This window comes from Salvia hispanica, chromosome 1 (assembly GCF_029641045.1).
Source record: "Salvia hispanica isolate PSC_SH4W2 chromosome 1, Shi_PSC_v1, whole genome shotgun sequence".
Lineage (NCBI taxonomy): Eukaryota > Viridiplantae > Streptophyta > Magnoliopsida > Lamiales > Lamiaceae > Salvia > Salvia hispanica.
In genome coordinates this window covers 14,938,915-14,954,827 of record NC_142692.1, presented here as the reverse complement: position 1 = coordinate 14,954,827, position 15,913 = coordinate 14,938,915, and the positions used below count along the sequence as shown (strand labels likewise).

The window sequence follows — 15,913 nt, the reverse complement described above, 5'->3', positions numbered from 1 at the left end:
TCTATTTTAAGGCATAATATGTTTTTATAAGCTGCCTAAGGTATAATAATATTATTTGAATACTAAATAGACATTTAATGGGTTATGGATGAGAGCCGAAACGAAGCACAGTGTTCGGCTTTGCTCATTTCCACCGTTTACTCTTTTTAAAATTTCAAATCATATTTCTATAAGACTATATTATACTCCACATTCACGCTAATATAACTCGTGCTAGTTTCTATTTTGTTTTTATATTTCATAGTTTAGCTCTGATATAAGAAATTCATCTCCAAGAAACGAAATATTGATAACATATTTTGACGGAAAAAAAATGAAAATGGAGAAACAGACATATTAAATGATTATAGAGAATGATAAAAATAATTTTATATATTTATTGTTTCTTATTAAAAACTGTACACATTTATAACATTCCCATGTGTGAATGCAAAAAGATAGGGAGTAGTATTTTTTTCATAAGAAAATAAATCAAATCATATAATTATTATAGAAATAAAATACAAAAATATAACTAAATAACATCAATAGGCAATAAAAAAATGTGTGTCTATATATGAACAGTAAAATAATAGGGAATAAAATACTACACTCACATAATAATTTGTTCAAATCTTATTGTTATAACAAAATAAACTCGATATATTTATGGACTTCATTAGTAGGCAAATCAAACTCAGATTCACACTTCACAAAGGAATGGTTACGATTTGCTACACAGACTGGGATTATAAAATTGGTTAACCATAATAGCAATTAATAAACCGAATATCTTTTGCAAATTCTGAAGATCAAAGTAGTCGAAATTATGAAAATTATCTTAATTTGATTTAGTACCTCAAAAGTCAAAATGTAACAATTATGAACCAAACTGACTTGCAGGTAACAGAGTATATATATGCAATTTCATAAAAAGCACCATAAATCAAATTAAATATATAAACTATTGGTTCCCAAATCAGTAAATATTTTCTCCATTAAAAAGAAACAATAAATAATAAAAAAATCATAAGACCGCAGTTATTTGGATCGATCTATAATTTGATCGGCATATCACTTCTGAGTAAAAAAAAATTAAACGAAAATATAAAAACGGTAATAAATCAAAAGACAGTAAAATAAAAATAAATCAGATCTCTACGAACAGAAATAGTAAAATAAGATTTGGAAAATTGATAAATACAGTAATTAATAAGTACTCCTACTTAGTATATTTTCAACCACCCAAAACTTTTCAGATTAAACAATGCTGCAGAAAAGCAAATAAGAAGGGCAGTTTGAAATCATTTTGGCTTCATGGTTACGAATTGAGTGGGCACTAATAAATCCCATCAACAAGACAGTGAAGCATATTTATTAAAAAACAATTATTTAATTGAAAAATATGAAAATCAAAATGAATGTGTTGATAGTATCCTATCAAAAATCTTAGCGCAATGACTTTATAGCTCAAGTCTCGAACTAACTAAAAATACTAGTAAGATTTTTGTAAAAGAGTCACAACTAAATAAATAGCTACTCTAAATACAATTCAACTGCAAAATCGGCCTTCTTTGATGCTTGTCCATGAAATTGTACACCAAATAAGCATAAAAATGACATTAGGAAGCAGAACTTGTGAGAAGAAGAAAATGGAGATGAGAGAAGAAGAAATGCTTAATTTGAGGATTATAAATTTTCGTGGGGGAGAAATATATAAAGTGGCAGTGGAAAAAGTTGTTAGTAAATTCGCAAGAAATATTGAAGCTGTTGAGATATGATTGGCTGTTGAATAGCATCGTATTCCTTTTTCAAGATTCCATTCCTCGAGTGACACTTATAATTTGAAATTATCTTTTTCATCTCTAAATTTCTTATTTTCACATGATCGGGAAATCAATTACTCGGGTACATTCTTGACATGATGAGATCAAAAAAAAAACTGCTTGGAACAAATTGAAATTGCTTAGAATTTGATTAAATGGCTCGAGTAATTGAAATGTTTTCCTTACTTAGGTTTCAAATTTATTACTATGTTGCTTTGAATTTTATTAGGTAGTATTATCATTTAAAAGTTGTAGTACTCTGTCATTTTACTTCCGTGCCATTTTATTTTTAGAGTGAACCGTTACTTTATATTGTTTTTGGTAACCCATAACAAAAATAACTCTGGTACCAAACATTTGATTTTTTTGTTATGGGGATATTTTTGGAATTTTCTATTTAAAAGAACCAAATATGTGATTTTTTTTCTTCCTTTCTTATTTCTTTTTTTCTTCTTTAGTTTATTCTTCTTTCTTTTTTCTTCATTTTCTTCTTTCTTTTTAGTATTTTATCTTCCTTTCTTCTTTCTTTCTTTTCTCCTTAGTTTATGTTTCCTCTTTTTCCTATTATCTTCTTTTTCTTCTTTCTTTTTTGTGTTTTATACATACATCTAATTGCATTCATAATATAAATCAACAACAAAACACCTAATTAAATTAATTATTTAAAGTAACTAAATCAATTGAATATTTTTAATTAAATTATTTATACTCATTTTAGGGTTAACCTAACTAAAAATATTCAACTCTAACTCTTTATCATTATGAATACAATTTACAATATTAAATTTTTATTAAGACTATATTGATTAATATAAAATAATAATTATTATTTATTAATTACTACTAGTTTTTACTATTATAACAATAATTTTATTATAGTAATTAAATATAATTATACCTATAATTATGATTAAGTATATTTAAATGATATTAAAAATAAATTAATTATTAATTTATAACATCAAAATAATAATATTAATATTGATTAATAATAATAGTATAAAGAGTGAGGAGAATGAGAGAAGATATTATAATATCACTTTGTACTAGTTTTGTCAATGCTCAAAATATCCTTTATGACATAAATGGAAAAATGAAATTATTTAGAGGGTATTTTGGGGTGAAAATTGCATCAGGTACCAAAAATGTGATTTATAGGTACCAAAAAACGATATAAAATAAAGATCAGATACTATTTATGTGCGAAATTGAAATATCATGTATCATTTATGTAGTTCACTCTTATTTTTATGTTTTAACAGAAAATTAACCTTTAGAAATAACATTAAAAAAATATTATACATCATTTAAGGGGAAATGGTATGTTATATGTATGTCCAATTCTTAGTTCAAAGGCAAGACGTATCATATCCTAAAATCATTTTACTTTTAAATTTTATTACATTTTTTATGCACTGGCTGCTTATAGTTTTGTACTTAGTATGCTCGCTAAGAATAGTCTTAAAGTGAATATAGAAGGCAAGAGTTTTAACATAAAATTAAAGAGAGAGAAATAAATATAATTGAAATACGGAGTATTATTAATAGAGAAAGTGGTCGACATTAGGAAAAAATTATCATAACCAGTACTCCGTACTGACTACATAATCCTAACATAAAAGTAACTAAAAAAAAATTAAAACTAAAAGTAGGAGTTGTGAATGTTTTAAAATGATCTAAAATCGAAGAGCAAGGCTTGCTAAAACCCCAACGAGCGGTGCAACATTTGCAGTGGCAGGCTCCGCTTGTTGGTAATTCTCTCTTTTATCATTATATTCGTCGTTTCGATTGGGCCCCCCTACAACGGCCCCATAGACAACATTAGGGTTATCTGCATTCTTGTGGAACCACTCTTCAAAACCTCCTTGGCAGCTCACCGGGCGCGGATCTTTCTTGATTGACACTATAGACGCTCCTCTATGGTGCACTCTTTTGGGATAGTTTGTTCCAAATCCAACCATGTAACTCATCCCCTTAGGGTTTAACCCTAGAATGTAATCCACTTGTGACCTAGCAAATGTGACCAAGTCGTAAGACGAGACCGGCCCATGAGGGCATTGGATGGTGCTTCTAGTATTGGCCAGGGTCTCTGCGTACGCAGCGGCCAGGAATGATGCGGTAGCAACATAGTGAAGATTGTTCCATTCTTGAAACCATAAGAGACCGGCGTACGTTCTTGGGACGTTGAAGCTTCCTTTTTGGATGCAATTGCAAAGGAATTGCTCACCGTTGTTCTTCATCTCGTATACCTCTCCACCATTTGCCCACATCTTTTTCTCCAGAGTGCTCATTGCCACAAGGAGTTGGGCACCTGCATATTTGTCGTCCCACGAAAACATGGTTCGTGCGCCTCCTGAATTTGAGGATTTGGTAATGAAATTATGGTAGTTGTTGTCGTTGGTGGCCCTGCCTAACCAGGCTGCAGCCCACACCAATTCATCCTATACCAAATCAAACACAATCTTATTTACTTCCAAACAAAATTGCAAAAAAAACATGATTCTAGTTTAATATCAACCTCATATCCACTGCTTGAATAGAATTGTCCAGCCGTTGGAATGCTATTTTGGTATTGACCGATGTACTTTGTGGCAAACTCAAACAACTGCAACAAATTGCAAATTAGTATATCAAGGTGATAATCCGTTTTCTAGATAAAATTATATCTTAAATTATATTAAGATATAATTTAGGATTGATTTGTGAGATTATTTTAGTTAGAGAAATCTGACTATGACTAATTATCACATGATTATCCAAGTTGTGAGATTCACTCTCATGAACTAAAGTATTTATAATCTTGCAAATCGAACAGCCTCTACCTGTTTTGCATGGTTAAGAAGCGTGGAGGAATAAGTACGGAGTCCATGTGCGTTGAAAGCAATGGAGGCTGCAGCCAAAGCGGCTGCGGTTTCAGCAGCGAGATCAGAGCCGGGATGTTGGGCGTCGATCTTGTAAGCGGGGCGGGGTGTGGTCATGTCTTCGGGCCTTTGCCAGCAAGCATGGTTGGAGCCGCCTTCTCCGACTTGGCCGTAGAGCACATTGGGCTCCGGATGGGCTTTAATCATATAATCCGTTCCCCATTTTATAGCATTCAAAGCATTCCACAGCTCCTTGCGGGCCTCCAGCTGAGGCCCAAATTGCACCACACTCCATGCCAGCATCGTCACTGTGAACGCCATCGGAAGCCCAAATTTAACGTTGTCACCGGCGTCATAGTATCCTCCCACCAAATTAATCTACATTATGAAATAAGGGTTACACTTGCACTTCTTTTTAAATTTTAGTAGGCAAATGAATATAAATTTCAAATATGGGACTCGATTCCAAGACCACTGGCCTTAGAATTAACCACGTTACCACTAGGCCAACACACTGCACGTACACTTACTTACCCCAGCATTATTGCCATCACGAAGAGCTGAATCGCCACGCCATTGCACTCGTTGATGTGGAGGTAATTTGCCGGATCTTTGTGCCTCAAAATACAGCAAAGATTTGGTTAATGCATCTCCATAGTCAAATGAAGCAGCACCATTCTGCAACAACAACAACACAACACATAAACCAAAGCTCAAGTAACGCAAACCAGACGACATTATTCTACTTTTCTACGTATCATTAATTCCTACATTCACTATTTATACTAACCAATAACCTTTCTTTAACCTATTCAAAATTCTCAGCAAAATTTACTAATAATTTACTACCGTAATTAGTGCAGCTATTGATTAGCCTCTGAAAGGAAATAGCATCGACTCATTTTTCTAATTTGAAAATAAAATAAATGCTTCTCAAAGTCTGCGTATTAATATATAGAAAGAGATCTCTTTGGTCAAAATGAGCCAAGGTATCCGAATATTTTCTCACTATAGTTAGTCTCATACTAATATTAATTCCATTCTAGTTAAAATAAATATTCATTTCATAACTATTGAATTTGTTTCACTAGGAATAGTCTTATCATAAATTTATGGGCAGATCTTCTTCTCCCCTAAGTTGTGACTTGGATAGACAATTATTGCCTTCATTTTCTTCCGCAAATTTTTGATTCACAACTTCATATCATTCAGCCTCCAGCTATATATTCTTCAATCGTATTGGCTTGGGAAGAGCTGAAGATAGTTTTTGAAAATTACTAAAAAATTTAAAAGTAGAGGAAAAAAAATGTGATTACCCCTAAATATATGGACTATTCAAGATATTAAAATATATTAGGGAATCCAACTGTTCATAACCTAATTTGTAAATTCACTCCAAAATAAAATACTAATTCAAGTCCACTACCACCACCAATGTAATTAAATTAGAGATATTATGGATGACTAGCAAAAATTTAAATAAAAAATCTTAGAAAACTCACTCTGAATAAACAAATCTAGATACACTAGTAACAAAAGAGTCAATTACTTACAATTTCATTTTCTATTCACTTGTATATGCAATTTCATATTACAAACACATTTCCAAAATCAATAAAATTCCAGCAACGGTCAAGATGCAGAGATGATTCGAGCGTAAAGGAGCTCGTTCCACGTGTCCGGCAATCCAGGGAGGCACCAATGTATGCAGTCGGCAAACGCCGCCGGATCCGCCTTCTGCTCCGGCGTCAGAATCTTCCCATACCTGATGGTGTGGACAGCCGTGTGCGCGTCCTTCCGGTACTCGGAGAGGCGCGTGATGTCGAGGAAACTCACAGGCACTCTCATCCCCCTAGTCACGCTCGCCGCCACCGCAAACAGCCTCCCGTCCGTCCCCACGTCCAGCGCCGGCGTCGCATTGACGATCGGAGACGTCTCTCTAGCGCACTTCACGCCCTCCGCGTTTCCCCAATCCGAGCTCCTGCAGCCCCGAATCCGATCAATTAATTAACAAAACGAAATTGAAATCGATTTGATTTGAGGAATTTGGTGTTTTAATTACTTGATGTGAAGAGGCGACATGCTCATGAAGAAAACTTTGGTGCGATTTGGATCTACATTTTTCTCGATCCATTTGGACCAAGTGTTGAGCACGCTTCTGTAGGCCACTTCCCTTTCCACTTGCTCGTATTCGCTCGAGTTTTGGTGCCTGCAAATTCAACGCACATAATTACTAGCTCTATTTGCAAATGTTCAAACTTGTATTACTTACACAACTTTCATGGAGGGAGTGTTCATCCACCAAATGTAAGTGTTGAAAATGAGGTAGTCCACATTTTTCCAATTGGTGCCATGTTTTTGGATTGATTTAGGCAAGATGATGCGATCCGAGACGCTGTGCATATTTGGGTCATCAGAGTTTGACTCTACCAAGAATGGGGCCCAGTAGAATTCCACTGTAGCATTGTAATCCTGCAAAATTTAATGTTACTCCATATTTTTAGTTTTGAATATAGAGAAAACTGAAAAGAATTAACCTGAAATTTGAAAATGGACAATGAAGCAGTGATGTGGAGGCTCTTTTTGGAGGGAGGGACAAGAGATTGCAACAAACAAATCATGGATTCCCACTGATTACGATTCAACGAGTCTCCGACGAACATCAGTCTCTTATTCCTCAATTTGTTAAGCAACAATCTTGGCCTAAACCTGAATCAATAATTAATCAATTAATGTGATCCTAAATTAAGTAGTAGTAATTGATTAATTCAAGAAAGTCTTACTTGGGCAAAGAGCAATCTCGAGGCTGCCACCTCCAATTCTGATAAACGGAATCTTTCCTTCCGTTTCGCATGCAGGTGACCTGCGCCGTTAAGAACTTGCATTCATCCTCTCGGTAGAGAGGGCGAGTGACGTTATCGAAAACCCAATTCCCCGTGAATAAATCGCACTCTTCACCATTCGATTTCAAGACGGTTTCTTGAATGTGAAGGGCTTTGGATCGAGAGAATGGGAAGTCGGCGATGTACATGAAGCAGCCCAGGAGGAAGACGGAGGCCACGACCATGAAAATCGGGAGGTTGGGCTTCATGGCGGCGGAGAGGATGAAATTGTGGCGGAGGGAGGAGGGCTCCATCAGAAATTGGGGGAAATTTAAAAAGAATATTTTGACGATCAAACAATGAAGAAGGCCACCGACTTGCTATTTATGGTTGATGGAGTTTCAAAAGGGGGATTTTGGGGGGGTCGAATTAGCTACTGTGAGAGTGAGAATTTAATTGAAGATTTTTTTTTTAGAAAAAGCGGGCAAAGTCCGACAAAAAAATATCAAAAAACACCTAATTTATCATGTAGAAGCTAAATATTAAGTTTTGTGGGTGGATTCTCCAACACATGAACGTCGTTGTGCACCGAATAAGCATAATGTGATAAGTAATCAGCAACAAAGTTCCCTTCCTTCCCTGTGCACATGTCGCAGCATGATCGAGTTAAAATCATGAAGTATTTTGCGGATTCTCAACACAATTGTTCAACAAATAGTAGAGATTTCAAAGTGTTCCAAGACCATAGCAACAACTCAAGAACTATCGCTTTCTACTTCCAAAACTTGCACACCCAAACTTCTAGCCAACTCTACTCCATGAAAAATACACCAAATCTCAGCAAGTAAAATATAACAAATCCCGATATTATTTATAAATCAATGTCTCTAGTTACATGCGTCATCTCTAATCAATCCTCCGCCATAGGCACGGCCAGATATCAGCTCTAAGGAAGCATCCGTGTTCAACTTTAGAACCCCATGTGAAGGTGACATCCAACCAACTAAAGTTGCACTTTGTATCACCCTTTCACCAACATGAGCCACCAACTTGACATCACGAATATTCTTAGTCATAGTAATGGTATGTGAAATAACAGCCTCTGAACTCAACTGACCCTGCGTAACAAAAGCACACCTTTTTTTTCCAAATGAGCCAACATCCAACACCAAAAATAGTGCACCACCTCATCCCACTCCCCATAGTTAAATTAGAGCTCACATTACGAAGCACCCAATCATCAAAACTTAGCGTATGGTCAAAGAACCACTCCAAACCAACCCATGTTCGTCACGCATCAACGCAGTCACAAAGAATATACATTCGAGTTTCTAAATGACAACCACACAAGTCATAGCCCCCATCCAAAAATAAGCATCGCTTTACCATCTCATCATTAACCAAAATATCGTTATTTAGTAACAACCAGAAAAATGTTTTAATTCGTTGGGGCCATTATATGTCGTTTTAATAGAGAACTTGCATGTCGATGATGGCCCCCAGAAAGCCTCATCCTCACATTCTATTGTTAGGTGGGATGATTGTTGAGATTAGTTCAACGATCTTAGGAGGTAAGAATGGATGTTTAAACTTAAATTTGGTATTTTTGACAAAATAATTCACCATCTTATAAAGAAGATAATCTGGGATTGGTTGCGTCCCCCACTGCAGAAAGGGGCTCCAAATTTGGAACCCAACGATGATTCGAAAATTGTATTGTATCTCCCTTCCCCGAAGTCCACAATATCCTCTTCCTCATCATCTCCATCCATGTACTGCATACAAGTCTCCAAAACGGTGTACAAACCGCAAGAGCAATAGGCCTAAAGTCAGACCATGGTTCAAACTTATATTTGGAACGTAAAATACTTCCCCACAAAGAGTTGGGATTGTTAATGAGTCGCCAACAAGCTTTTCATTCCCAAAGCCCGATTCACCGCATGCAAATTAAAAATTCCAAGTCCCCCATCATCCTTGGGTCGAATTACCTTATTCCAAGCCACTTTGCTAACTTATGACCCCACAGAAATCTCCTGATTGATTTTCCATTGCATCACAAAAACCTATAGGCAAATTGACGTCTGCATCACGTAAATTGGCATTGTATCCAATACAGATTGGGCTAGGGTAGCTCTTCCTGCTAAAGAGAGATGAGTTGCATTCCAGTTAGCTATCTTTCCTTTCATCTTCCGGAGAATATAAGCATAGGTTTCTTTATTAGGGCATCCGCAATGGTGCGGACGATGCATCGTCCGCCAACCATCGTCCGCGCCCAATAGATCGTCTGCGAACGATGCGCGGAGGATACCCATCGTCCGTCGCATCGTCCGCCACTGTGGACGACGCGGACGATGGGCACACGTTTCGAAATTTTTTTTGAATTTTTTCAAAATTTTTTTCTTATTTAAACTCTACTATTCACTACCATTTCACACACTCCAATTTCACATCTCTTCAATTTCTCTTCAATTATTCTCTCTCATCGACTCAAAAATGAATCCCGACGACTACGATTTGAGTACATCGGATGGCTGCAGACGGGCCTTGACTCGAGCCTTGTTCGATGCCGTTAATGAAGCCAAGGCGGAATGCTTGGCACAAATGCAGCGGGAGCAGGCGGCGGCGGCGGCGGAGGCGCGGGTCCCTCGCTCGATACGACGGCGGACGTTTGTCCCCCGCGAGCACGACGTAGCGCATGAACGTCTGTTCGCAGATTATTTTGCCGAGAATCCAAGGTGGGGCCCAAATGTTTTTCACCGCCGTTTTAGAATGAGCCGAGATCTTTTTCTCCGCATTGTGCACACGTTGGAGGCCCGTGATGAGTACTTCCAGTATCGGGAAGACGGGATCGGAAGACCCGGACTTACGCCGTTGCAGAAGTGCACGGTTGCGATCCGCCAGTTGGCCTACAGCACAACATCAGATATGTTCGACGAGTACCTTTACGTCGGGGATACAACTGGCCGCGAATGTCTGAAGAATTTTTGCAAGTTAGTTGTGGAGGCTTTTGGCGACACATATTTGCGACGCCCGACTGCTGACGATTGCCAAAGCCTGATGCGGATGCACGAGACGGTGCACGGCTTCCCTGGGATGCTAGGGAGCATCGACTGTATGCACTGGCATTGGAAGAACTGCCCGACGGCCTGGAGAGGCCAATTTACTAGCGGCTACAAGGGCAGCCACCCGACGATGATCCCAGAAGCCGTTGCTGACCACCGCCTCTGGATCTGGCATGCCTACTTTGGTGTAGCCGGGTCGAACAACGACATCAACGTCCTCAACTCATCCACCCTATTCGCCGATCAGTGCAGGGGTCGCGGTATTCAGTTCACTGCCAACGGCCGCACACATCATATGGGGTACTACTTGGCCGATGACATATACCCTAGGTGGCTTGTTTTTTTTAAGACGATCAGCTGCCCAATTGGTGAGAGGAGAGTCTTGTTTGCGGCAAAGCAGGAGTCCGCGCGGAAGGATGTGGAGCGGGCTTTTGGGGTGCTCCAATCGCGGTGGGCAATCGTGAAAAGTCCGGCGCGTTTCTGGTACAAGGAAGTCATCGCCGGCGTCATGTATGTTTGCATCATCATGCATAACATGATAGTCGAACAAGAACGTGGCCATGTCACCAATTGGGTGGATGATGAAGCCGAATCTAGCTCCAGTAAGGCGACCTCGCCGGTCACTCGAGGATTAGCGACTGGCTTCGGTGCGGTTCTAGAGCGACAAGCCTCAATGCGCAACCAACAAGACCACACTCAGCTCATGACCGACATGATTGAAGAAGTTTGGACCCGCAACCGCCGCCGTTGAGAAATTGTAGTTTTTTTTTCGTATTGTAATGTTTGAATTTTAATGAAATGAAGTTTTAGTTTTCCAAATTTTGAAGTATTTAAATATTCAAATAATAGAAAAATGCTTAGGGCGTCGCTTAGGGCGGGCTATAATCCGCCCCACTGCAGGTGGAATAGGAGGAGGATAAAATGCCGACGTGGCGGTGCATAGGGCGTCGCTTAGGGCGTCCCATTGTGGATGCCCTTTTAACCTTTTTATGCAGAATGGGGACCCCTAGCCCTAGGTACCGACCCAAACTGTCCACTTCTTGTACTCCCAACATCTCCCTCAATCTTGTTCTTTCAATATAGCGTACATTCTTAGAAAATAATAAAGATGTTTTAGCAATACTAACTTTCATACCTGAGCTATCACAAAAATCCTCCAATATATGTAAAATAGATTCTGCGGTCATTAACCCTGCTTCTCCAAAAAATAGGAGATCATCCGCAAAAAATAGGCGAGTGAGTGTCGGTCCATTCTTACAAAATTTGAAAGGTTTCTACACTCCTTTCCTAACAGTTTGACTAATGACATGTGTTAATCTCTCCATGCAAAGAACAAGCAAATAAGGGGAGAGTGGGCATCCCTGTCGAAGCCCTCGAGACGGAATAAACCTCTCCGTCAAGTTCCCATTCCATAAAACTTGCATTGTACTCGTGGAAACAGACGCCATGATCACATCAATTATGCTCGGTGGCAATCTTGCCTCATTCAAAGTATTAAATAGAAAAGCTCAACTTACTCTGTCATATGCCTTCTCCAAATCCACCTTCAACGTCATGACACCTCGCTTTCCGATCCTATACCGCATAGAAAGGACTGCCTCTTGTGCTAGAACAATATTATATGTAATGTGTCTCCCATAAACGAATTGACCTGTGTCGGACCCACAAGGGCAGGCATAAGGTTCTTCGACTGACTAGCAAGGGCGGACCCAAGTGTATTGGGGGAGGGGCTTAAGCCCTCAATATATATATATATATATATTTTTACTTCTTTTTCTGTTAATTGTTTTTTAAAATTATTCAAATTTAGTGTAAATTATAGTGTAAAAGTCCCTACAAATTATCTAAATAACTCAAATATATACTTTAAAACAAAATTAAAAAATCTCAACCTCTATCGACAAATATTTCTGCGCCCGCTACTGCCGACTAGCATACCAATGTGGCAATATGATGCGATATGTCTTTCAAAAGTTTTACAAATGGAAGCATTTAAGGTCCCACTTCCAAATAGATAAACTATAAAAGTAAACTATGAAATTATAATAAATGATTTTGCACATTCCGTATATAATAAATGGACCATATTACTCTAATTTTTGTATGTTCGTATTAATTTTAGTTGTTTTTTAATATTTTAAATATAATTGTTATCTCCTGCCGCAATCATCTAATATATATATTTTTTGTGAAATTTTGACATGATACGTTGAAAATGATTTATATTAGTAAAATTTAGATCATTTTATTTTTATTAACTATTTTTTATCTTTTAATATAACAAATATACATTTATATAGTTAGAGAAATGATATGCTATATACCTTAGCTAATGTGCAACAATAAAATGAAAAAAATTGCATTATAGAATTATTTATGTAACCAATTTAATTTTGGCATTCAATGCTAATAAAATTTAATTACAATTTTTTGTTTGTGTAGATTTTTGTATATATATGTATGTATGTATACATAAAACAATTTCATCAAATCTTAAATGGGGTGCAATATTATATTAATACTCACTTGACTTGACGAATATTGCATTTTATTATCACTTGTGTGTGTATAAATCTATGTACATATTATGTGTATATTTGATCATGCAAAATATTTGGCATGGTTTCAATAATTTACAATAATATCTTTTTATAGAAAAATTAAATGTATTTTCATAATTTATGCATCTAGTTGAAATCTAGTTGGAAATGAGACTTTATATGTTTCCACTTGTCAAAATTTTATTAATAAGACATACCATATCACATTGTCACTTGGTTATGCTATGACTGGGTATGCTATGACTAGGGAATTTTTTCTCATTTATTGTGTGTGTTTTCATAGGGTTATTCATTCCATTAAGAAATCAATTTTTAGTAGGATACTCACACGCTACATACACACACACATTTGCTGAAAACATACACATTCACACAATAGATAATGTATCTCAATCTAGAGTAATTTTGCCTTTACTTTGTTTATGTATGTATGGAACGAAGAATGTTATTTTGGTTACTGTGAATAGCTCCATATAGTACAAAATAAATTTATTGCATTCGTGTGTGCGTGCGCGTGCACCAAATTATGCGTCTAAGAAGCTGTCTAAGATGTCACCTGTGTTTGTGTATCCAGTGTGTGTGCTATGTGTGTGTGCAGCATGTGTGTGCAATTTGTGTGCGTAGTGTGTGTGTGCGCGCGCAATTTGTGTGCATAGTCTATGTGTGTGTGTGCGCAATTTGTGTGCATAGTCTATGTGTGTGGGTGCAATTTGTGTGCATAGTGTGTGTGTGTGTGTGTGCGCGCGCGCAATTTGTGTGTAGTGTGTGTGCGCGCGTGCAATTTGTGTGCATAGTTGTGTGTGTGTGTGTTCGCGCGCGCAATTTGTGTGCGTAGTTCTGTGTGTGTGGGGTGTGTGTAACGTGCGTAATGCTTGTTTGTGTCCAATCTGATAGTTATATAGCTATTTGAAATTTCAATCATCTAATTTTAATATAGAATTCAAATTGTTGAATTTGAAGGAATTGGAATTGTAATTCAATTCTAAATCCAAATATTTTATGGTACCAAACATTGGATTTGGAATTCAATACTCAATTTCATGATAACGAATGTAGTCTAATTAATTTATACTATTCAGTTAGTAACGTGGTTCCGAATTCCTCTATGAATTTTCAGTCTTTTGTTTGATTATTGTTAGTTATTATATCACCTCGGTTTTTTTAGTGAAGTAAGATTTTAGGTAACACATTGTAATTATGAGATATGTCTACTACATGTGTATTAGTGTGGTGGGATGTGGCCAAAATGGTTTTGGGAATCGCACAGCTCGCTGTAGTGCTATGAGGTCTGGCTTCATGATGCTGACTCTATGGCTCTCTCAAAGGCGCACGAATCTATCTCATCAAGAATTGAAAACCTAGGCCTCAAAGGCAATCTCACCAATGTTGTTTGTTCAATTCGACAACATTGTTAAAAGTTTTTCTATTTTGGCATCAAACACTAGCTCAATCTTACACATCTAATATTTGATATGACCACCTTGATTGATTTAGTTATTCAATTTTTAAATAATACTCCCTCCGTCCACGAATAGGAGTCCCATTTCTTATCGGTGCGGATTTTAAGAAATGTTAAGAAAAGTGAGTGGAAGAAAGTTAGTGGAATAGGGGTCCCACTTGTATATATTAGTTTTAAATGATATGTGAGTTGAATGAATTGGTGGAATGTGGGGCCTTTTTACCATTTATGGTAATTATGAACAGGGACTCCTATTCGCGGACGGACCAAAATGGAAAAACGGGACTCCTATTCGCGGACGGAGGGAGTACCTCACTTTTAATGAATTAGCATCAGTGTTCTTTTTAAGCGTCCCTTCTGCAATAAACTAGTATAACACTCGTGCGACGCACGACTCATTTTATTTTCTTCATACTGATTTTATATTGTGAAATAATTTTATAAAATGAAAAATATATCATTATACGAAATCATAAACCATAAATCTATACATATAAAAGGGCTTTGGGAATATTTACATGATTGCCATTTGAATTAAATAATAAGTAGTACTCCCTCCGTCCCACGTTATTTGAGGCGTTTCTTTTTGGCACGAGATTTAAGAAAATTGTGTTTAGTGGGTTAAATAAAGTAGATGAGAAAAAGCAAAAGAAAAAAAAGAGTAAAGTAAAACAAAGAATAAAATATGTGAGATTAGATGTTTTGTTTCTAGTCTAAAAAGGAAATGACTCAAGTAATTTGGGACATATCAAAAAGGAATATGATTCAAATAACTTGGGAAGGAGAGAGTATTATATAATTCAATTTAAATTGATTTTTGTTATTGAATTTATGCACCTTGGCCGACTGTTTATAATATAGGTGTGGAAATTATTGTGCATTATATTGCCGATAGTTTCATATGTTGAACATATTCATGCCAACAAAAGTGGAAATTATTGTAGCCAACAGTTTCATACTATGTTTGAACATATTCATGCCAACAAAAATAAAAATGATAGCTCAATAACAATCCATATTCCTCAATTTTCCTCAATTTTAAATAGAATGTTTCATATTTTGAAGAAAATAAAATGGGTTGTGCATAGCACGAGTGTGATACTAGTGTATGTAAATTGGAGCATGACTAACTTATAATTAAAATTTATATATTTGAAAATAAAACTCGAGCCTTTTTTCGATTTATAAAAAAAAAGGTATGCAAAATACATTTTAGTTAAGTATAAAAAACTTATAAAACATGTTATGGGCTAAGTATAGTAGGGGTGCTTAAACGGTTCTAGGGTTCTTGGTTAACAGGAACCGGAATCAGAACTGCCCGGTTAATTGAGGAACCGAGAACT

The 15,913-nt window shown here is 36.7% G+C and overlaps 3 protein-coding genes across 3 annotated transcripts; 1 reads left to right on the top strand and 2 right to left on the bottom strand.

Annotated features, from left to right (window-relative positions):
- Window positions 1–3,481: 3,481 nt before the first annotated feature.
- On the bottom strand, window positions 3,482–5,404 carry LOC125221187 (endoglucanase 12-like). Its single transcript, XM_048123313.1, has 4 exons — window positions 5,201–5,404; window positions 4,628–5,044; window positions 4,324–4,410; window positions 3,482–4,246 (listed from the first exon to the last, which is right to left on the bottom strand). Exons 1-4 carry the CDS (start codon window positions 5,402–5,404, stop codon window positions 3,482–3,484), a joined length of 1,473 nt encoding a protein of 490 aa, XP_047979270.1.
- A 772-nt stretch (window positions 5,405–6,176) lies between these two features.
- LOC125221188 (xylan O-acetyltransferase 1-like) lies at window positions 6,177–7,843 on the bottom strand. The gene is made up of 5 exons (XM_048123314.2): window positions 7,450–7,843; window positions 7,204–7,375; window positions 6,939–7,138; window positions 6,729–6,875; window positions 6,177–6,647 (listed from the first exon to the last, which is right to left on the bottom strand). The coding sequence occupies exons 1-5, from the start codon at window positions 7,800–7,802 to the stop codon at window positions 6,299–6,301; spliced, it is 1,221 nt and encodes a 406-aa protein (XP_047979271.2). The 5' UTR covers window positions 7,803–7,843; the 3' UTR covers window positions 6,177–6,298.
- Window positions 7,844–10,089: 2,246 nt separating this feature from the next.
- On the top strand, window positions 10,090–11,301 carry LOC125188156 (uncharacterized). The gene has a single exon (XM_048084908.2). The coding sequence runs from the start codon at window positions 10,090–10,092 to the stop codon at window positions 11,299–11,301; it is 1,212 nt and encodes a 403-aa protein (XP_047940865.2).
- Window positions 11,302–15,913: the final 4,612 nt, after the last annotated feature.